General features: G+C 34.8%; 1 protein-coding gene across 2 annotated transcripts in view; it reads right to left on the bottom strand.

Annotated features, from left to right (window-relative positions):
* The window catches only part of SGCZ (sarcoglycan zeta), a 421,638-nt gene that overhangs the window by 188,335 nt on the left and 209,080 nt on the right, over positions 1-24,223 (bottom strand). For both annotated transcript variants that reach the window (XM_042053578.1, XM_042053579.1), the window contains exon 2: positions 10,057-10,251. In XM_042053578.1, the coding sequence (XP_041909512.1) occupies positions 10,057-10,251 (195 nt within the window). The remainder of the gene's footprint in view (positions 1-10,056; positions 10,252-24,223) is intronic.

The raw sequence follows: 24,223 nt of genomic DNA, 5'->3' as shown, positions 1-24,223 counted from the left end.
AATATGGATCTGGGCTTTTTTGTTGGTTTTTTTTTTTGTAAGGTGCAATAAGTTCAAAACTCTTAAGATCCTGCACAAGGCTGTTCACAATTTGGTGTACTTAACTGAATGTCACAGTAAAATGGTGAGGACTACATTATTGTCTGATGGACACTGGTGTGACAGAGAGGGTATGCAAAGTGATGCCTGAATAACAAATCATTGGACAAGCTCCAATAGACCAGGCTTTCCGAGAAAAGGCAGCCAAATTTATATTATGATTAAGAGGTTTAGGACTGTGTATTAACTTCTTGTGGTATTTCCACTACTTCTACATTGCCTCTGGCAATATCATTTATAATCTGCTTTTATTGGATTTCTAGTTTTTTATTCCTTGATTGGCACCTAGCAGTACAATAGTAAAATATGTTTGTCAGGCATAAATAAGATACCCCCATCAGTGTTGCATCTTTTAGGTAAAAGTCTTGAAAATTTTTGTCCTCATTTGCCGCAGGACAGACAAACACCTTATTCACACTTTTTATTAAAAAAAAAAAATGTCCTTGCTTCTGCATCAGTGAAACATTTGATTCATCATTTAATCCTGTCTGGGATTCCAACCAAACATTTAATACCCTACTTATAAGAAATAAGAGGAAATACTCTGCCATGTAAGACATTTATCACTATGTATTCTGTCTTATCTTCCTGTTTCTTTTTTAGTATAATTCCTAAATGAGGTAGGTCTAATTTAGGCTAGATTTACATAAATACATTCTGCTCCTTTACAAAGACTTGTATTTATTTCAAGATGGAAGATTCATACAAATAAAAGCAGGATTCCAAGCAGAGAATATAATTTTTTATTGCACTCTATACTCGGATAAGTCATCCCAATAACAGAAAGGAAATAAGAATGACACATTTCATTATTCATACAGACTGTTGGTGCTTTTAAGCAACTAAAGTTTGTTCAAGTGGTTTGTATCTCTCTAATCACTGCTAAATAAACTTACAAAATATTACTTCTTGGCCTGAACTATAAAATTAACTCAGTCTGATTTAGTCACTCCACTTGAGACAAACATGCTGATGCATTAGCCTTCTTTTCTTTCCATGACTTTCTGTTGATTATTTTAATGAACTCTAGTATACAAAATTAATTTTTCCCTTCTTTTTTCCCCTCATTAAAAATGACTGCACATCAAAAACATTCTTCAAATATCTGCTATTCAAGCTATGCACTTGGACAAATATAAGTATCAGAACTATCTCACTCAATAAACCTTTAAGAACTCAAAGTTAAATTTATATAATATTATCTTGAAAATCTCATTTTCTACAAACACCAATGTCATGCTAGAATACACATGGAAAATAAACAGAGAACCTATAATGGAAATTAAGTTAATTCCATTTTCATCAAAGCAAATATTTGAAAAAAATTCTGAGACACTTGTTCCAGCCTATTTACACAGTGAATGATTAAGAATAAGCTATCTAGTAAACACTGTTCACTCAGCTTAAACACATGATTATTTAATAGAAGGCAAACATCCCCAAACTGAATATATATATATATACACACACACACACATATATATATATACACACACCCACACACACACATATATATATATATACACACACACATATGTATATACACATATTTATCTAACCTGTCACATGAATTTAAGCTGTTGTTGCTCTCTTCTGTACATTCTATAGCCATGGTCTGGGTCTTTTTTTTGAATTTTAGGACCCTTATAAGAGGTTGCACCAGTCATGGTTTAATGCACAATCAGAATCACTCCAATGAATGGTAGAAGATGTATTCATCCACATGTTGAAACACGGGGCAAGCTACCTTTGAAATACTGGTCAGCTCACATGGCATAAAGGTACAAGTGATGTCTGTGTCCCTTAAGCTGACTCTAAGTCAGTCCTGACACTTAATGAAACAAATCTAAAGCAATGAGACAAACAAGCAAGAAGTGACCTTGGAAAGGCAAATGCCTCTTTATGTTCTCAATGCATGTCTACAAAGAAAACATTTTTTATAGGCAGTTTTCCCTAGGAAGTCAAAACCTGGATACTACAGTACAATTTTCCAAAGCCACTGTAAGGTCAGGTTGAAGTTGCTTAAACAATTGTACAAATAGATTAATTTTTTTTACAGCTAATTAAATCACATTTTTACAAGACTGTATAGGGTGCAACACATTTATTTAATTTTTCTATTGGGAACTTTACTGGTACTATGCCATTAAATACCAAACAAATTTAAAAAGGAAAAATTAATTTTATCCCATTCTTTCTTCTTCAGAGATCATCTGTAAAAACAAACCCCCAAATGTACAGATGTATGTCTCAGAAACAAAATAAATAATTTAAGATCTGCATTCAGCCACACGGAATCAATAATGTAACCTGCACATTAAAGCAAGGGAGTTAATGTTTGCTGAGAAGTGCTACTAAATAGGTTTTAAACACACCTTCTTACTTTTTACTGAAAGATATCTTTCCATGAGGTGCCCAGTACTGTAAAATACCTAACCAAATATGATTAACAGTGGCTTGAATGTTCATGCAAGCTGTTGCCTTACGTATCACAAAACCGACTTATCAAATTAGTCACCTGACTAAACTTATCAGATTAGTCACCTTTCCACTGTGACACAACAGATTTTATATTAATTACTGTACAATCAAGTAAACTTACACCATACTTGCACTGACACTGATTTTTTTCCTCCCCACAAAGGCTAGGAAAGGCAGTATAAAATACAGGAGGGACATATACAAGATGAGATAAAAAAGTGATTTAGAGGAATGGTAATAGAAATACTTAAAATGAGTTCTTCACTGTGCCCAGGACAGCAAATATGTGAAATGCTCAAAAGAGAGTATAAATAAGAATGAATTAGTTCATTCCTACCTACTGTACTGAAAATGAAAGCGGATACAAGTTTTACAAAATACCCTCCAGCTCTATAAAGTTGTGCTTTTACACGAATGTTAAAAAATGGGATATAAAAGCCCAAGCAAAATTAACACATAGCAAAATTAATTTGCTGACATTCTATGAGTAAGTTTTTGAATTATTCAGGGAGCTGACAGGCTCATTCAAGAAACTGAAATTTCTGATTTCCAGTGCACCATAAGGATATGAGAACATAGTTAAATAAATAAAACTTTGTGCATACATGAATACATGTGTATGTGCAGTCAGTTGGCTTCTAATACTCATTTTAGCTGGCTGAAGATTTTCTAAACATTTTTTCAAATCATGTATAAGTCAAATCTTGAAAAGAATTATAAATCAATGCAGAAAATATTCCTGAGGAATACACAGCTATTTCATTGGAATTTTCAATAAAATTTGGTACAAGGATGGTATGTAATATTCGAGGTTAAGAAATAGTAAGACAGATGTCACGTATCTATTAAAAAGAAATGTCAGAAATCAGAAGGACTAATAACCTATTGGTAAAACACTTATCTGGAACACAATGTACGTTGGAGACAATTTGAACCTTGGTCTCTCATATCTTGACTAAGTCTCTTAATCACTAATAAGTAATGATATTGCCTGCTCTGGACTGGAACTTTGTCACTACAAAAATCAAACAAAAAGGAAACAAGAGCTTTCTTGCATTCATCCCAAAACTGAACATCATGTCCTTGAAAGCTAAAACACTGATGGATCTAGAGAAATAGTTTTCTACCTAGTTAATAGATAAAAAGTTTTAAAAATGAGAAAATTTACAGTTTTAAATAAATTATTGACAATAAATTATTGCCATTGAAGTAAATTAAATCTGCAGATGTGACAGAATTTATTAAATGTACAACTGCTGCTATTCTATTTATTCAAAACCTAATAAAAAACTACTGACTTTGTCAAATGAAAGAAGTTTTCTGTTTGCCAAACAGCAAAATTATTTATGAGATAAGAACAACATTACAGAACTTCATAAATTTGAAATGCCAATCTGCTACAAATTGGATGTGTTTCAAAGATTATCTAAGAAATGGGAAAGATCCTTGCCTTAGTTCTAATTGAAATTGTATTAGTTGTTATGGGAAAACGCTATCATCATCACCTAGATCAGCAGAACCAGCTGAAATGATAACCAAATACTGTTTTGACCATCAAATGAAGACATACGTGTGGCCAAAGAATCTTAGAAACCTAACTGTTCATATCACTATAATGCTTGTTGAGAAATGGAAAATGAGTGTTACAGTATAGTTTCACAAATAAATTTTGTTTTTCTTCAGTATACCAAGACAGTTTGGTCTGCATCTAGATTAAAGCATTGAACACAGCTGCTTTATTTCTGTACCACTAAAACATTAGGTATCAAATTATAAATTTAATGGAGAAATTGTACTTTTAAAGAAATGATGTGTGTTGCCACTATCTTGGATATTAAGATCAGAAATATGTGTGTGTCCCAACACAGAAAGTCAAATATTTGGAAGATTTCCACTTTCTTGCCCATCAACCAAAACCCAGGACAATATATTGTGTTTACTGGTCTCTATTAGTAAATTTAATATAATGTTATAATTCAGATTTAAATTTTTGGAGATCTGAGAGTTTCCAATTGTAAAAAAAATTGAAACTTGTAAAGGAATATAGGGATAATCTGTAATGATGCAAACAGGGAGAAATTAATGGTTGCATATTTCTGCCTTATTATGCTGTCACATAACAAAGAAATCATATTATTACCGCAGCCCTAGGGTACATCACCGTGTCCCGCAGCCATAGGGAGGAGGAGAGAAGATCCAGCAGGCAGGAATTGTGCAGCAAGATTGATTCATTTAATTATTTTACAAACTCTTTTATAGACTTTTTCCTTCAGAGTCTAATTGAACAAGGATCAGCCACCCCTTGGGGATGATTGACTAAAATCCTAAAGCATCCATTGTCAAAATATTTTTCTACTGTACCATAAATAAGACTTTTCAAGGCTGCACGTTTGGTTGTTTACAGAACTCTGCTACCTCTTCTGTGAGCGAGAAAAGTCTCTCACGGACTTAGAAAATAGCAAGAAAGTCCTTGCTAGCAGCATTTTTGTATCTACATCATGTTCACTTGGCTTGTGTATATTCAGGCAGACATTCCACGTGCAAAGTACCTGCTCTCCATACAATGTGAATCCAGAGCTAGGCAGCCAGCAATGAGAGTATGCTCAGCTGGGGACATGAAGCACATGTGTTCTAGCCAGGAGATTCTTTACACCAGGAGATGCTCTTTACACTCTGCTTATGTCTGAAGCTAAAGCACTGTTCAAATTCCCTGGAGAAATAAGTGTCTCTACCCAGATGATAAGTTGTCTGGTTCCTGATCTTAAAAGTAATTCCCATGGTAGTACTGGCAAGAGGAGTTTAACATGGATCAATACAGACAACATTGTGTGATGACAGCAGTCAAAACTGCTTGCAACACTTCAAGTGACTACAACAAGAGAAAACATCTGAAATAGGTGTCTGCGTTCTTACAGGGGGCCACAAAATGTCTTTTCATATATGGGTTCCTAGGGGTAATTAGAATATGAAGACACACAAAACCAGATGTACAACCAAAACCAGTAAAACAGCTTGGTGGTATGTGGTTGTCACAAGGCGCAAAAAGAGATCTAAGAATTAAAGGGGTTCACATGAGCATTTTTTTCTAACATTACCATTTTTTCAGCTTTAGTAAACTCCAGACTTTGATGTAATGTAATAAGCATGTATAAATGAACTGTTATTAAATGCTTCCCCCACCAAGAGCTGGACTTATGTTTCTGTGCTGATTGCTCCATGTTATTTCGCAATGCCACATGTCATGCCACAACAATAAGAGCAATACTTTCAATTTCCTTTTTTAAAGCTAATTTGAAATACATAAAGAAAATTTTCAGTCACATATTGCTACACATATCTCTTTTATAAAGTAATTAATCAGATTGACAGTGTCAACATACTCTATTCATTAACAGCTATATGATGAATAAATTATACAAAATTATAGCTCTGTTGAGGTTAGAATAACTAAAAGATGACACACAAAAAAAATTGCATCAGACAATAATGCTCAAGTGATTAGATCTTTAAATAAAAATCAGCTAATTACCTACACTGTAGTCCATGTAAACACAGGATGATAAGAACGTAGGCCCAATAAAAAATATTTCTTTCCTCACAAGCCTTTAAAATTCCCATATATTACATATGTGAAATAACCAGGATGTTATAAACACAAAGCAATTAATATTTTAACCTGTGGCTCTGGTACCAAGTCATGACTTGAGTTTCCCATCCTTCCTGAAATCCCTAGGATAGTAATTGTACTGGTAGAAAAAAAGTAACTAATAGCTTTGAGCTTCATTGAGCACGTATAACACAGACTAAGAGAGAGGTAACTACATCCTGATGGAAGGTGAAAGACAGTTTCCACGGGGTAGCCTGTGAACCATGCCAAGGTTAGTACAAGGAAAGGAAATTATAAATATTCCATGAAACTCAAGTACCCTAAGACAATTATTTTATATACTCATGAAACTTACAGATTTTTCCAAGATATTTTGCATGTCTCCTTTAAAAATCAGGCCTTCAAGGTCATCCAGTCTAAACATAAACCCAGTGCCACCACAACCACCCCTAAACCATATCCCCAAGTGCCACATACAGATGCCCTTTGAACACCTCCAGGGATGATGATGTCACACCTTGCCTGGGCAACTTATTTCAATGCCTAACTACTTTCTCAGTGAAAATAAAAAAAAAAAAAAATCTAATATCTAATCTGACCCTCACCTGTCACAGCTTAAGGCCATTTCTTGTCATCCTTTCATTTGAGACATGGCAGAAGAAAACAACCCCCACCTCACTACAACCTCCTTTCAGGCAGTTGTAGAGAGCAACGAGCCTCCTCTTCTCCAGGCTAAACATCCACAGCTCCCTCAGCCACTCCACATAAGACATGTTTTCTAGACCATTTGCCAATTCTGTTGCCTGTCTCTGGACATGCTCCAACACCTCAGTCCTTTTAGAAGTGAGGGGCCCAAAACTGAACACAGTACTTGAGGTGTGACCTCACCAGTGACAAGTACAGAGGGATAATCATATCCCAAGTCCTGCTGGCCACACTGTTCTTGATACAGGCCAAGATGCCATTGGCCTTCTTGGCCACATCTTTCTAAAAAGATAATTGAACAGTGAGGAAACAGAGCTTGACTAGATATTAAAGGGCAGTAAGACTAAACTACCAGTGCGAAAATATCTTTCAAAAGTTATTACTACATCTATGATTCCTCCATCTAATATTCCTGCTACACAGATATTAATTTTAGTTTTGCTCATCTGATGCATATTATATATCAGGGCAGTTATTTGTAACTTGTATTTACCTTTCAAGTTTCTTACCTTGTACACCAGAAGAGATTGTATCCCTGAATATTTCTCCATGTTTCCTAGTCGTACTACATAACCTGGTAAGAGGACATTTGCACTGCTTGCCTGTACTATGTTTTTACACAACTGCAAATAAACCATTTTTTGAAAAATTACTTCTTTGATAAGCTATTCAACATTTGTCCAAAAGAAAAATTCGCATTAGTTGCCTATCTTACTGAGATGAGTGCCTTACAGGAGACCCATTTCTCCTCTCTGAGTATAAGGGAGCATGGGAAAACTAGCTCAGATTCAGAATGTGACTTTTATGTGCAAGGTCAGTATATTCAGAAAACTTTTCCAACTAGAAACTTGATTGCAGAAAGGCTTTTATTATGCCAAATTGTCAGTGGCTGTAGCTTTACAGTTAAAAATAGAAAGTCAACAGCTAATACAAATTAACAGTGTTGCAATTGTCAGACAGCAATGACAAACAAACCATGACCTGGCTCTTCATGACCCCTTGAAGTGCTGCCATTACTATTGTCTTTATAGAAAGCTCAACATTGGCTTATGCTAAAACGGGAAATAATTTAAAATAATGTCAAAATGTCAAAGCAGTCCAATTTCAGCAATTATTTTTATCATGGTTATATTCCTCTTTTGAGCAAACACTCTAGGTTTCTAGCTGCACTTCTGATTTCCTATCACCATCCAGTTATACAAACAAAATTTCTTAGTTTATATCCATCTGTAAATATACACATGCACATGGAAGAAATGCATATATATTTCAAAGCGATTGCCTTTTTAAATACATGATCTTTAGGTTCATAAACTGAATTATTTTACTCTCAAACATCTGCCCCTAAGAATGTGACTCTTTCAGACTTAATACAAATTTCCCACTCATGCTCAGATGTGCATGTGAGGACATATGCATGAAGATGTTACTCAGCTTTTAACATGACAATTTTCTAGCAATCAATTTTTGAATGCGTACAGAGATTCCAATGTGAATACTAACTACTCAAAATAGAAGACTACTATTCCATGAATCTGCAGAAGTAAAGTCATACTTCAGCATATAATTTAAAAATTGTATTTGAATATGATCAAGGAAAAGGTGTTTATAAGAGCTGCAACAATTTTTTTGTTTTCTGCACTAGATTCCTGCACTGATTTAGTAATTCACCACACACTTTTAACTTTCCAACAAACTTTGACATCAGGGAAAGAAAAATATTTCTAAATTTCTCTTTTGGTTTTGTCTTAAAAAATTGCATGATCAAATTCGAAAAGATTTAAACTGGATAGTGTTATAATAGCTTGTAATGTGGAAGGTCAAAAAATCCCTAGATATGGAAACAGTACTTTCAAATATTCTATTGGAATGCAATCTTCTGCACAGAGAAAAATTCTGTGCTTTTTAAAACACCTATATTTTAAAATTGTTTAAAACAGTTATGCCTAAATATTTTTCCAGTACAAATGAACAGTTATTGCAATAAGCGAAAACATATATGGGTGTCCTATTTTGCAAGCACATTGCTCTAAAAAAAAAAAAGAAAAAACAGAAACAAAAAAATAATGCCACCTCTGAAAAAAGGCAACCCCCCCAATGATTCTCACAAATGTTTCTGTACATGAATATTAAAGTAACACAGTTGTCAAAATATGAATTCAACATATCCACTAGCGGAAAACTCAGAAGAATCAATTTATTTGCACAATATGTCTCACCAGACAACAGTCTCAGATAACCCAATGCATTACAGATCATCAACAGATATAGAACAATTTTAGACATGTTTTATGCTGGTTTTGCTGGCTATTCTTTTATTTCTGATAAACTAATGGAGAACAGAAATGTGCTATACCCTAGGAATTAGAAATTTGTAACTAACTACATCAAAATATGGATTATGAAGGTTAAAATCCAGAGAGAAAGACTGCACTGATCTTAACAGAAACACTGCTATTTTAAACTGTGTATAGTTCTATCTTTTCTTTCGATATACAAAAAGTCACTACTCCACTGCCAGCTAGTACACACTCCTACCACAGTTTCCATTGAATGTAGATGTTCTTTCCAGAGTACATCTGAGATACTTTGCTGATATAAAAGATTCCAGCCAGAGACTGACTCATTAAAGCACGTGTCTTTCAGACTCACCTCCCCCCTGTCAACACCAAAACAGCTACTCTAGGTTCTAGGTGAAACACAGTCCGAATTGTCAGTAAACTCTAAAAAAATACAAAGAAGAAAAAACACCTATAAAAGGAATCATAAATTGACCTGACCAACGCAGTTCCCTCCTAAGAGAGATACTATACAGAACAGATATAGTAAGCTCCTCTTGCTTATTGTCCAGTGGTGACAAGAAAACAAAAGATGCTTCATGCATCATGACACTTTCGATTGGGCAAACAAACAAACAAAAAACCCTAAGATCTAGATATAATTACAGAAGATATGATTAACCAAAAATATCAGGATATGGCACCAGTCCACTCATTGCAAAATATATATAGAAAGCATAAATATCTGAACTAACATCCAAAGAGGTACATATGATTTTTTCATCCAAAATTATCAGAGTTCTATATAATATGGTAAAGGAAGAAGAAAAAACTAGAAGTTAGTACTTGAAGAAATGAGGTACATAAAGTTACTGTAATACTTACCACTGTGAAATTCATGACCTTCAAAATCCATATTGTCATTGCTAAATTAACAATCATGGTAACCAACAGCAGAAGGACAAAGAAGTATAAGCACCTCTTTCTCCATCCATAAATCCCTACTGGGTAAAACTGAGGATGTTCAGTCCTTGGAAGGCTGTTCTGTTGTGTTGCTAATATATACTGCTCTCGTGTCATCTGGAAAAGAAAGATGCAAGTATAAGTAAGTAAATGAGAGGCCTGTATTTCACATATAATATTACACGAAGATTATCTCAGAATGTATAGAAAATCAGGTTCTATGGGTATAGAAGAGATGCATTCGTCTAGCATTAACCACATCAATGCTGTTTTTACTAGGCATCTATTAAGAACTTGGTAGTTTTCATGAATTTAAAGTAAATCTTTGGTTTTTATTTTAAATTGGATTTGCATTTCAAATTTATCAGTAAGAAACTATTAAAAATATAAAAGTAATCCATCCAGAGTATCTTACACTCTATTTCTGAATATTGTTTTATTGTCCTTTATGAGATCCTTCAGGAAAATTTGATTCTGGAGAAAGAGAGTCATGTACCTTTTTTTTTGTATTGGTTTTGGCTGAGGTAAAAGTAATTTTCTTCATATAGCTTTCAGCCATAGAAGAAAAATCTCACCTTTCTAAAATATATCTTTAATAAATGAAGTTTGCACTCTTTTATTATACTTAGCAAATTAAATTAATAACTGATCCTACTATATGCACATCCTTATTTTAGAAAAACAAAAATTCATTTGCCCTTTAGGAGATGGATACAATTATAATCTGTTGAACTCCTGAACTAGTTTAAGTTCTTCTCACACACAAGCAAGCAGTAACTGTTTGCAAACTGCTTAAAGAACTTACTGCTAATATTTCTTCAGAATAAAAGTGTTTATGCCATTTAAGAAGAAACTGTTTAAATTTTTTTTCCTCCTTAACTTTCTTTTACAGATATTTATATTCATATTCAGCTGTCACATTGCCTTTAGACTGGAAGATATTAAATTTTCTCTGTGACTTAAAAATTAAATTAAAGCAGTCTCATTCTGTTTATGGAAGAGTTCTTTCTGCAATATACCCATTAAAAATGTTCCTTCTCAGGAGCAAGAAGAAAACACAAAACAGAACAAAAAAATCCAAAACAAACAAACAAATTCAACAGACTTATAAACCAGATAAAACAATCAATTTTGCACTTAAGAGCTGCCTTTCTTTTCACTAAAAGAAGGTAAAAAATGCACAAAAATGAGTCAGTTGATTCAATGAGAAATAAAAACCAGATTACATTCATTTGAAGGATCAAAGAAATGTTGTTTTCATAAGATTTTTAAAATGTGAATCTCAAAAATATTCATGTAATTGTCTGTGTTGCTAGATATTTGTCAAAATCAACACTCTCTAGGTTTTACCATTCTTCTAGTGAATGAGATATTAATAGTATAAATTAACTCACAGTAAATAATTAGAGCCATAAGTCATAGAACTCACACCGATATTATGACAATATATATATCACTGAAATTAGTCAAAACAGAAATAAAGAACTTAATAAGCAGGTTTTAAAAAATTAGCAAACAGGCATTTTGTAATTTTTATTTTTTTCAATCATGATTGCTTCTCTTTGCCCTCAATTTTAACTAAATGCAATGTTTAGCAGTTTATTTATGTAGTAAATGTTACAAACAAAATTTTCAATGACTTTTCTCAATCCTCCCAAAACAAAGCATGACCAGGTTTTAAGACCTTAGATCATCTTCTTATCATATCCTGACAGTTTTCATCCTAGTTATGTGTAAATGCCTTATGAATCCAGAAACTGAGGACATGAATAGGTTAATCAACTTTCTCCTTATAATGAGTTTCTACACATTATTTAGCCAGCCATTGTAACAAAAATGCAATGTATGATTAAATTTTGAGATTTTAAGTAACTGGTTATTTTTACACCATTTTCTTGTGACAACTTTATGTATTATCTATGAAAAATTATTTTCATTAAAAATAGTTGAAAAGCCAACTTTTAGATCATGAGGATGTCAGAAGTAGCACTGGTCCTGAAACTGTGAATACAGTCCCATGGAATAGACCCTTTGCAACACAGGCATTAAATACAATGACATTTTATTCCACCACCACAGCCAGGCATCACTCAGTTCCCTCACTGTATACTGTTCAACTCTGTGAGGTTTGGTGGAGCAAGCTGTCCCCCTGCAGCTCGTGGAGGGCTATGGAGGAGGAGATATCCACACTACAGCCCATGGAAGATCCCATGCTGGAATAGCCGGAGGTGCCAGAGTTTGTGACCCCATGGAGAGCCCATGCTGAAGCAGGAGCCTGTCTAGACCTGTGAACCCATGGAAGGGGTTTCACACCTCCTGTCGAAACTGTCACCTGGAGCATAATGCTGGTCCTAGACATTTTCATTACTTATTGATTCTCTGTGCATTATTTTCTTAATTCATAGAAAGACTGAAAGACATAAAGGAACTTTAAAATATAAATTCACACTATGGCAGCATCTAGGCCCAATCATCATTTGGATCGGTAAGGAACATACTGGAATTGGATGAGCTGTAGATTTTCAGATAAAGAAGAAGAACTATAGCTAACAGGGAAAATTCTTCATACCGGCATTTAGAGGAAAAAAAAAAATCAAAAAGCAGTCTGGTCATAACTAGCCATAGCTGAAAACATCATATAGATGACTTATCTGAACCGGCTAGCTCTCCCCACTCACCCTGGCCAACAGTTACTGCTGTGGAGAGCTCTCTTTTTGTATGACACTACAGCAGGTCATTCATTTTGCTTCCACTCATACAGTATGTGGCATTAAGCTTACAGCAGAAAATAATGTTACTGTTTTCTTTATAGACTATAGCTGAAAGTTTACCATACATAGTGAAAAATGCATCACACAGAGCCGGAAGTACTGTAAGAACCATAACACTGCTTGTGTAGCAAATACACAAATGCTTAGCATGTTACATCCCAACCTTGGCCCTAAAATCAAGACTTGGCGTGAAATCAAGAAGCTCATTATAAAAACAAATATGAAGATGGCAAGCAATTGGGTTGTATCTTTTGAAAAAGCCTGATGCATAAACAGATCCATTTTCTTGGAAAGCATTTAAAATGCCAAGCACCTATACACAAAGCTCTTGCTGTCACTTCCAGTACGTGTTGAAGTAGATTAATTGTTCCTTCTCTTTTGCAAGTGTTTGGTAATCTAGAATGCTTCCAAAATTAACAGAAAAATATTGTATTATCTTGAATTGTTTGGGATTATATCAACTATGTGTAGATTGACAAGGTAGTAGAGCAGCATTCTTAGAGAATTAAATATTGGATGAAGAGAGCAGCTTCCTCTGAAATCATTTTTATATGGGCTACACCTGACACCTTCTGAGTCTTCTCCTTATGATATTAGCCATTCAAACCTTTCAAAGGCAATCAAAACTGTGTCAGCAACTGACCCTAGCACAGTCATTGGGCCGCAACTTGTTTGCCATCACTCTATGGTACATTACATGCAAAACAGCATAAATCCTTATTGCCCTGATGGGCAGTTTTGTATTTGTTGGATTTTACTTATTTTTCTTTTTAGTATAATTGTGATCACTACTAAAACAGCTTCAGTAGCTCAAAAGCATTTGGGGAGTGTGGTTTTTCTGACACCTGTACTAGGATATGTCCTGGAATCGCAGAATGGAGTTCAAAGAGGTGATCTGGTCCAACCCCAAGGATGGAGACTACACAAACTGTACCTCACGATAAAAAAAAAAAATTATTCTTCATAGACTACTTTTGTCATGTAGGTGTCAAATCAGAGGGATTTCAAGATTCTAATCTGAGGGTTTGAGGCTTTTTTGTTCCGCTCTGGATTTTTCTTCTTGTAATTTTCACAAATTAAGGTAGTTTTGTACACAACACTCCAAAACTGTGTTTTCTAATGAACACATCTAGAAATCCCTTTGCACCCTTGAAAATCTAAAGGAAAGAACACATGCAAGTAATTTCACTATCAAGCTGTACAAAATGTCAGTTTATTACATAATTTATGTGATTTGAAGTTTAATAATTCAAAAGAATCTGTTTTTTTCTTGGCCACAAAGTACAGTTTTGTCATCAATGTCAACAAAGCTTAAGTCACTATGTTTTTACTGACAATTTGCCGGGCTTTATGTTGACAATTAGAATTTCATTTTTTCCCTAAGTCAATACAATTAGATTACTACAGAGACTTCATTACAGCCACAGGCAGGACAGCAGCTGAGGTACACAATTTTCTCCCTGTGATGCCAGTGCTCACTAAACCCTTATTGTAACAACTGTCTATAAAAAGACAATAAATGTTTGGATCTTGAATATCGTTCTCCAATGGAATTATCACTTTACAGAAATGGATATCAGTGACCTGATACTATTACCATTATTACTTAGTGTGAGCATTTATTGCTGGTCTGTTTAACATATTTAACTGTAATGTTCTCTGCACAATGAAGTTCACAGCATGTTAAAAGAATAAATAATCATGTAATGAAAAGAAACATATTTTTCCCACTGTTCTGTGACTTGAAATGTTGCTAAATAATAATGTGCTGTACTGAATTTTCAAGGAAGCTGGATTTAAATCTACCTCAGGCTTGATGTTTCTCAAAAATATACCTTTTTAAGCTACATTTTCAAAACCCAACCACAACAATTTCAGTACACTTTCAGTGTATTTTTAAAAGAAACTTTGGTTTCAAAAATTTACTCATTATTTCACATTATTTTGCTTTATAATCATCCAAATTTGTATGTGGTGCTTGATAATAACTTTTTGAGGTGGTCTATCTAGCTACACTGACTGTTAAGGATAACCTTAATCAAACTAGGCGGGATCATAGAAGTCTAGCAACAGCAATACAAGATTCTGCATAGCTGAGTTATCTTAGAGAAAAGCAGATGCCTAACGAGACAAGCAGACTGCTGAAAGACACACTAGCACTCTTTCTGCCCTACCACCTCTGATAGGTCTCTGGACTTTATGTCAAATAATCCTTCTGCTAGATAAAGAGATAAAATTTGTCTTACTGAATAGATTCTAAAAGACTATCAAAATAGCAACAAAGTCAGGAAAAATACAAAAAACCATTGGATCTCGGTTTGAAAAACCTACCACTTTTCTATTAAACCTGGGCCCTCATCTCTGTTGCTCTTCATATCTCAGTAAGGCACAGCACATCCACAAGCACCTACGATCAGCACTTTCCGTTGCTCAGCTCCTTCTCTTAAGGCCGCCGACAAGATAAGATGAAGAATGTCTTTGTTAAGGATATTTCGTCAGAAGAAAACTTGGCAACCGCATCAATGGAAGATGGCAGGACCAGTATTTCAGTATCTTCACAAAAACTGGCACTAATTTTCCTCTGTGAATTATACATTTCATTAAATCAGTTTCAGTAGATGGTGGCAAAACTGTAACCTTCAAGAGTCAGGAAAGAAAATTTAGGAGTGGCAGATTCACCAAACTCAGCTGGACTGGAAGTAGCAGGTGGAGTGAACATTTTATGAGGAAATACCTTCTTTAAATAGTTCATTCCTGCAGGTAGTTTGAGTCTAAAATTCATGTGGTGGGGTAATCATGTAGTCCACAACCAAAAAAGAAGAAAGCTATTGGGAATATGAATGAAAACCTGAATTTCTAGAAAGATGGAAAATAAGCTTTTAAATACTGTTCCTTTTCCTTTTATTTGCATATATGTGTAGCACAACTCTGCCATATGGCTAGAAAACCAATACTTGTAGATCTGAATCCATACACATGGCTCTTCTGGACTAAAACACATAACTCTCTTAATTAATATTAAAAATAACATGGACCAGATATCAGAGTACAGAAAAAGAAGCGCTAAGTGCTATGATATGAAGAACAGGAGTATTACTTAAAAAGAGAATGATTACATTTTGTTGCAATTATTAAAGGATCCGGGGCATAGATCATTGATAGAATTATGGGATCAATAGAAGAACTGTACAAGCAATAGTCCTGAAAGCAAAAGGCCTGTGTGTGAGAAAAAACTCTCCATGAGAAAGTTCTTGTGTGAAGAAAACAAGCAGGGCTGGGAACATAGAGGGAGTTTTGAAAAGGTACAGCTGTGGAGATAAGACCCAGAGGGAGGAGGGTGAACACTGAATTCTTTTAATCATAACATAACTGTAGAAGCTTGCCAATGTAAGTCCAATTATGTAGAAGTAGAAATGCGCTTTGATAAGCTTTAAGCCACTTAGGAGTTAACAAGCTGGTATACTATGTAAGTGCCTTTGGATTGCTAATAAACAGAGTTTTGCTTTTATCAACCATATTGGCTGGTTGGTCTGCAAGGTTCTCCCCCCGCCAGAGCCGGGTCTCGTCCTTTTTACAATTCCAACAACGTTTTGGGTTTTACCTGTATCTGTTGAGCTTCTTCAGTAAGGTACATAGGCAAAGCTACACTGATTCTTTTTTTCATCATTTTTATCTTAATGTAAATTTAATGTCCTCATATCCAGTATTAATAGATTCTCCATCCCTTCAAGATTTTTTAATCAATAGTAATCACAATCAATCGATAAGTAATCATAATGATATCAATGTGCAAAATAAAGTATTGGTGTTACAGGAACACAATCACGGATCAAATCTTACTACTATCCAAATCTCTAAAAATATAAACTATATTTCACCTGTCTGCCTGATAACATTACAGGCAGAAAAGAGCTGAATTCATCTTAATGGAAGAAGATAGAGCTCACTGTCAGAATCAAGTTTAAAAATACATAGGTGTGTGTAAATATATATATATATATACAGACACACATACAGTAATCTCTAATTTTATAACACCTAGCATATGGGTTCCTGCTCCAGTCTAAAAGAAAAACATTTTTAAATTATAACAAAAGAGATGTTTTACCAGGGCATAAATATTAACATTCTGGTCACTGCTATTTTACAAAGATAACACTCATGAACAATCAATTCTTAAAATATTCTCAGAATACAGATTTAAATTATTAATCTATAATTTTACCATGTATTTCAGATTATACCATAAAGCTATGGAGAACACCTAAGAAGTCTGTGCAGAGATCAGGAATGTAAAATGAAATTACACCTCCATTTCTTAAGTTTACATGTTTTTAATTTTGTATAATATATATGACTAGCACTCTAATTTGTTTCCCTTTTTGCCTTCAGCATTTCCTCCCTTTAATTAACTTCTTCATCTTCCTTATTACTAATGGATGCAACTGTTCCCCCGATCAGCAGTCTTACAATTTATAAATGTGGTTTCACAGTGATGCTTCCTATCTCTGCCTGCCTCTTTATAAACTGTCTTCGTGGCGTCCCAATACTGTAACAAAAGACTACTCATCTTTCTAGCACCCACATGACCAATGACATCTCACAGAAAAAGAATCCAATACCAAGGGATGCTGAACATGAAGTGCAATTTGTAAAACTTTCAAGTGGAAAGAACCTTCAGAATCATTTTCATCAATGATCTAAAAGCAGCATTAAAAATACATCAGTGGAGCAATAACTGTTTTTTTTCATTACATGAAATTATTGCTCACTATACCTTTAAAACTATATTCAATAACTAAACAGTTCTGTATTTTAAAGTGCAAAAGAACTTGAACTTTCTTTTCAAATATTAGTTGATATTTTGGAAAGAAACATAACAGTTTTGGTTGCTAGCTCTCAGATCACTTAAGATCCCAAGATGAAAAAGATTTTAACAATATTTTCCAAACCTATTTGAAACATGGTTAACAGTATTAAAGGCATAGTACTAATTACAAAAAGGAGATCTAAACTCCTGAATCAGTCTGGCAATATTTTTCATCAAAAATGGAACCACACACTTTATTAGAATAATTTCCACATTTTCACTTCCTCCATTCTACTTCTGTTTGCATTTGCTTCTTCCAGAAAATGCATGGAGAAGTACATTCATTGAGGAACAGTCAACTTGTTCCGATTTAGCAGGATACAAAGCACTCAGGAAGGAAGGTCAACCACACAGGAGTTGTTTCCTTATTGCAGAGGGGTTTCAAGTACTCACAAATAATGAAGACATTTAATATGTAAAGATTCAATGACATATTTCTTCCAAATTAACTATATAAGTTAGCAGCACTGAGACTGTTTTTTACTTTTTTTTTCTTTAAGAAATTAATAGGATGGTACCACATCATGGGTTAAATAGAAGTGAACTCAAATAACTTCCAGGCGAAAAATATCCAATCCTTTCAAGTACTGTGGGAAATCGAGAGAGATTCAGGTGGTCATCTATATCTCATCTTTACTGCATTCAACTACCTTCAGTTCTTTACTGGAAGGAACTGGGCTAAATCCTTTGATAGTCTAATGCAGGCTCAGTTTTTTCCTGACTTTCCTCACATGATTAATGGAAATTAAATGAGACTCACCCTACATAAAATGTGCTCTCCCTGCTGTGAAAAGAAAAAAGAATCAATATAGCTTGATGAAGAGATGACTGATTGGAATTGAACAAATGAAGTCTTCTTTTCACACTAAGAAGAGACTGAAGGAGGAGCCAGTGCCAATGCCATTTTATCTTCTAAGATACACGTAAGCACAGTTGGAAGAACGGAAGAAAAAAATAACTGCTCTTCACTGGAACTCTACTGAGCCAGCTTTATCAATAGACAGCGTGCAGCTGCCTGTCCCTGCAAGAAGCCATGGTCAGCAAAATGGAAAACCTACAAATATCAAACGACTGATTTGTTGGAGACTCTTACTCAAAAGTCATTACTCAGTCTAATTCTTGGGAACAGGATATTCAAAGGAGATCAAGTAAAGAAAGAGAGACAAATGATCTGGAAGAAGAAAAAAGACTGGAAAACAATCTTTGAAAATGCTAGTGTGAAGACAGCTATAAAAACAGAGAAAAATTAGCAGATATCCTCCAGAAGTCCATTTTAACCCTACAAGTGATTCAGACTCGGATTTATAACTGGTTGTATATCTGTGGGTAAGGGGAAAGCCTATAAATGAGCTGTGAGAAAGATTGGCATGATTCAATCAGTATGGTTGTAAAAAAATATGTGTAAAGAAAAGAAGAAAAACACCAAAATATCCCCCCAAAAAACCAGTAAAAATGACATAGCTGTGGCTGAAGAAACAACAAATTTTGCAGTTAACAAAGAACTGGGAAAGAAGCCAAGCATTCACTCTTCAAATTGGCAAAAGTAAGCTAATTCTCTGCGTATTTTGGGAAGGCAGCTACCGCATCAGCAGAAAACACCTTTGCATATCCTAGAAACTATCTGTGACTGTCAAAAAGCAAGAAGCAACTCTTACTGAGAACAATCCAGGAAATTAATGAAATTTCCAGAGTCAGCAAAGCTCCTCAGCAACACAAAAACAACAAAAAAGGCGAAAATATTATTTCTTCAACAGTTTGCTTTTACCGTGCTATCCCACTTGTCTAATGAACAAATAAGAGGCTCCAGAGTTTCCTTTAGGTAAAATCTGTCAGATTAATGTACCATGTTTATTATTCTTCAGCGTTAATTTGGCTACTGTAAGCTCACAAGTAATGAAGTAATTCATAACCACTCTCACCAGAATCTCAACATGAATGATAAGTTTTGTGACAAATTTCAGGAAGTATGGTGGAATCAGAATCTCCCATTTGACCAACTGCCCACTCACTTTTGGATCAATGAATCAAACCCTCTGATCAGAAATGTTCAGACTAGATCCTGTCCAAAGTTAGAGTTTGCAAACATCGAAATCACAATCCTTTACATTTCTCATAAGGCATATTTTCTACAAAGAATCCCTAGATTTCTTATTTCTGATCAACCAACTTACTGATAGATTACATTAAAGCCTGAAAATAGTTTTTAACACTTACAGAAAATTCCTCATGCATCATTGCATTTTTCTTCAGCAACAGTAATTTTTGGTGGACATATCCTATATCTTGGTACATTTTTTCTTCTTTATGGCAACTTCTGGTGATGCAGCCTTTGCAGACTTTTGCCTTCCAGACATCAATGGACTTAGGATCTTCATTTAAGATTCTAGGGCCATTCCATGCTGAGCTCCATCTCTGTGGAAAGCTAATTCCTCACTAGCTTCAGCCTATTATTGAGGTATAGCTATAAAGCTATACAGATATTCCTTTATAGAAAATGACCTCATCATTGCACTAAGACTACCCATTCCTACTATTCCCTGTTAATCCCTCCCCAGTCTGCTAAAGCAACAGGCAACCTGGCATTTTAAAAAGGGTTTCAAAGCTTTTCATTCCTTGAAACATAATTAGTACATTGAAAATAATAAATGCTTACAATCATTTTCTTGAATCAACTTCCTTAGTCATCTAAAATAGAGGAAATACAAATCAAGCATAGGAAATACACATATTGGGAATTATCTATCCTATATACTGAGCTTTTGATGACCAACAGTGGAGTAGACCTATGAAAATAAGCAGCAGCAACTAAATACTTCATTAATTTAGGGGGCATTGTTTAGTAGAAGTTGGTCAACAAATCAGGATCCTTTCACAAAGTATTTATTAACAGTGGAAAAAGAGGTTTAATGTAAAAACTTCACACACCTGTTTCAATTCTGTCTCAAAGAATAATTACTTTGTAATGAAATGCAAAATGGAAAATAAAACTTGGTTTCATAAGACATTTGTACTAGTGCACCTAAACATTTTGCAAAATGAATTTCCAGTGGATTAACTATCATATCATATAATGATATTTTTCTGAACTGATTAATGTATTATCTGATTGAATGCAGTAATTATGAGCCTCTTTTTGTTCAATATTTTCATTAACAACTTCAGCGAATTGCTACACAGCATCATTTATTCACCAAAACACCACTGAAGATTAAGAAATGTTATTTCACAGAATTTTAAAATTCCTGGTATTATGAATACCAAAATAATCTTACAGCAATTTTTTATTTCAAAATATGCAAGCTGAAACTGAGAATAGAAAGAAACTGAGAATAAAAAGTCAATTGTTAAGTGGGAAAAACTATTTTAGGAATCTTCAAAGAAACACAAGTCTGGTGATGGACAGGAAAAAAAGGTAAGTAAAGCCAAGAGTGTCTGGCTCACACAAGAATAGGTACCATTTTCAGAATTCGTAGTCAGAAGTATCATATTGCAAAGGAGGGTAATAACACTATTTCTACACCTCAGGGAAGACAGAAATTCAAACACAGCATTTCTAATACTTCACAGAGAAGGAGAAAAAAAAAGAAATACTACTGGGCAGACATAAAAACTAGTTATCTCTGGCTTTTTTAAATGGGTATTAAGACTCAACCACTCATGCTTACAGATTCTAGCTAGTGATTCTAGCAATTGACCTACTCTCTTTTTAAATTCCCTAGAAGGACTTCACCTTACATGCTCATCACTAGAAACTGCTACTGGAGTAGCAAGGCATTGCATAGCTACTTGTTAGGCTGTCTGAGGAAGCACAATTCCTCATCAAACCTTCCCCATGTATGTAAAGCTTTCTTTGAGCTTTCCCCTTTGAAGCCTCAACCCCTGTAACCAGACACAAGCTCAGGAGCAAACTGACCACTTCCACATTCGTACACCAAGCACATATTCATCACCATCAGTACCCTCCTTTTGTTTTCACTAGGCTATCTTGGGAAAATGCAAGCATTTACAATAAGCACCACAAACGTACACAGGACAAAGAGAAATGTCAGATCCAAAGTACTGTTTTTAACCTGAGCCTACAATGCCATTCATTTTAAGAAAGGCAATACTGTACTGTAAATGTGTAAACTTATGTGTACAACTAGGATGGAAATGGCCACGTCCTCGGGATTCTATGACTGGGTAAGAGATTTCATTTATTTATTGAAATTACTAAAAAAGGATGGGTAATCATACCCTTTTTGGAATTATAAGTCCTAAAATGCAATTAATTTGTCTACATGATCTAAAGATAATAACTTTGGTTTTGTTTTTTTTTTTTTTTCAAGGATAGAATTACTTGTTTGTTTTAGAACAGGCATGGCTTTTGTAGTCAGTAAATATTTCAACCCAAAATTTTAGTGATGTTATGGCCTTCTAAATTAAATAAAGTCTATGAATACTGTGTTACGCTAGTCCCATTTTGATATATCTAGATTGAAATCAAACATTTATAGTGGATAAATCAATGTGGCAGACAAAAAAAATCAGAGTAACCACTATCATTCATAATAAGTTTCCCTTAGAGGCCTTAGATTGATCTTCTTGTTTATGTACGAAACATCTCATTTTATCATACAGGCTTTTAAATTTCAGGCAGACCAAAAAAAATTGAAACTGCTGTATTACCCTGAGCCCTCTGAACAGGAAGATATTTCACCTAGTGAATACAAAATTTTTCAGCTGGCTCTTCATTATTTGCTGGTTTTTGCTGGGGTAGAGTTAATTTTCTCAAGAGTAGCTTGTATGGGGCTATGTTTCAGATTTGTGCCAAAAACAGTGTTGATAATAGAGGGATGTTTTTTTCATTTCTGAGCAGCACTTGTACAGAGCCAAGGCCTTTTCTGCTTTTCATACCACCCCACCAGTGAGGAGGCTGGGGCTGAAAAAGGCATTGGGAGGGAGCACAGCCAGGTCAGTTGACCCCCACTGACCCAAGGGATATTCCACACCATATGGCATCATGCTCAGAATATAAAGTGGGGGGCAAGAAGAAGGAAGAGGAGAGATGTTCAGAGTGATGGCAATTGTCTTTCCAAGTCACTGTTATGCAGGATGGGGCCCTGCTCTCCTGGAGACCCCTGCCCATGGGAAGGCAGTGAGTGAATTCCTTGCTTTGCTTTGCTTGTGTGTGCAGCTTTTGCTTTACCTATTAAACTCTTTTTATCTGGTGCTTTTACCCTTCTGAGTCTCACCCCCTTCTGGTGGGTGGAAGAGTGAGCAAGAGGCTGTGTGGAGCTTAGTTGCTGGCTGGGGTTAAACCATTACAGTGGTGAAGTCTCTGCATTATACTTAGTGTAGGAGAAAGGGAAGTACTGCAATTTAAGCTTATATCCATTTACTGATGAGGAGCATTTTTCCTGAGCAAGACTAACTGCTCTGAATTAATATGGATAAAAATTTAAAAGAAAAAAAGTTTAAAATTTTTGTGCTTAAATGAGACATTTATTGCATCCTTTGATTTTGAATAGCTTGGATTATGAGGTGTCTATTGCCAAAGGAAAATGAAATAGAGTTCTACTTTACCTTATTAGAAAATACTACTGAAAGATTATTTCTGAAGCACTGACAAAATTGGTTAGGAAGTAACTTTTATCCCTACTTTGTGTCTTATGCATTCACCCCATAGAGAGTGAGTCATTTTTGCCTTAAAAGTCAAGTTTCTGGGACATCGTCTCATGAGATCCACAGAAAATGTTTCCAAGGCAATCTAGCACATATACAGCTAAAAGTGGGGCCTCTGCCCTAGAAAGGGAATGAATTTAATATTGCAGTTTAAATTTCTAGGTCAGGTGTATCAGCATACTGATTATTAGACTCCTTGGAAACTCGGTTCTGTGTAAAGGCAAAATTTTTACCTGAGAAATTCCCTTTTTGAGTGAGAATTTCCTACTCTTTTCATAATGACGCAGATTCTTCCAGATGTAAAAATTATTATCTACAAAAATATATTTAGAGTTGCTTTATATTTGTTGGTAAAGATTTCCTGGTGCAACTTTATTCACTATGCTGTTCATCTGAATAGTTTATCACTTTCTCAATAATTTATTACTTTCTCAAGACTGATAATAGAACCTTGCAATGGGAAAGAATTGAAAGGTATCTACAGCTTATGACGATTTGGAATAAACAGAAGAATCAAGTTGCCCACCATATTATTATTACATTTAAACAAAGGTCTTTATGTCCTGACCCTTTTCTAAAAGTTGTTTCAAAACCAGGGAGAAAAAGGTCTAGATGCCAAAGGGTATTGAGGATACATCCTAAAATACGCACACAAACTCAGCTAATACTGAAAGCAGAAAGCCACTGTGAAGTCCTAGAGAAATGGCATATTTCACTTAGTCATTCAAGTTGCAAGTTCAGTGACATGAACAATTAAGAGAATGAAATGACGTGGTCAGACACC

This window comes from Corvus kubaryi, unplaced genomic scaffold (genome assembly GCF_017639235.1).
Source record: "Corvus kubaryi isolate FWS band 111438036 unplaced genomic scaffold, C.kubaryi_AGA036_p1.0 split1-131, whole genome shotgun sequence".
NCBI classification, from domain to species: domain Eukaryota; kingdom Metazoa; phylum Chordata; class Aves; order Passeriformes; family Corvidae; genus Corvus; species Corvus kubaryi.
Note: the sequence above shows the minus strand (reverse complement) of the source record. Positions and strands in the feature narration are given on the sequence as shown.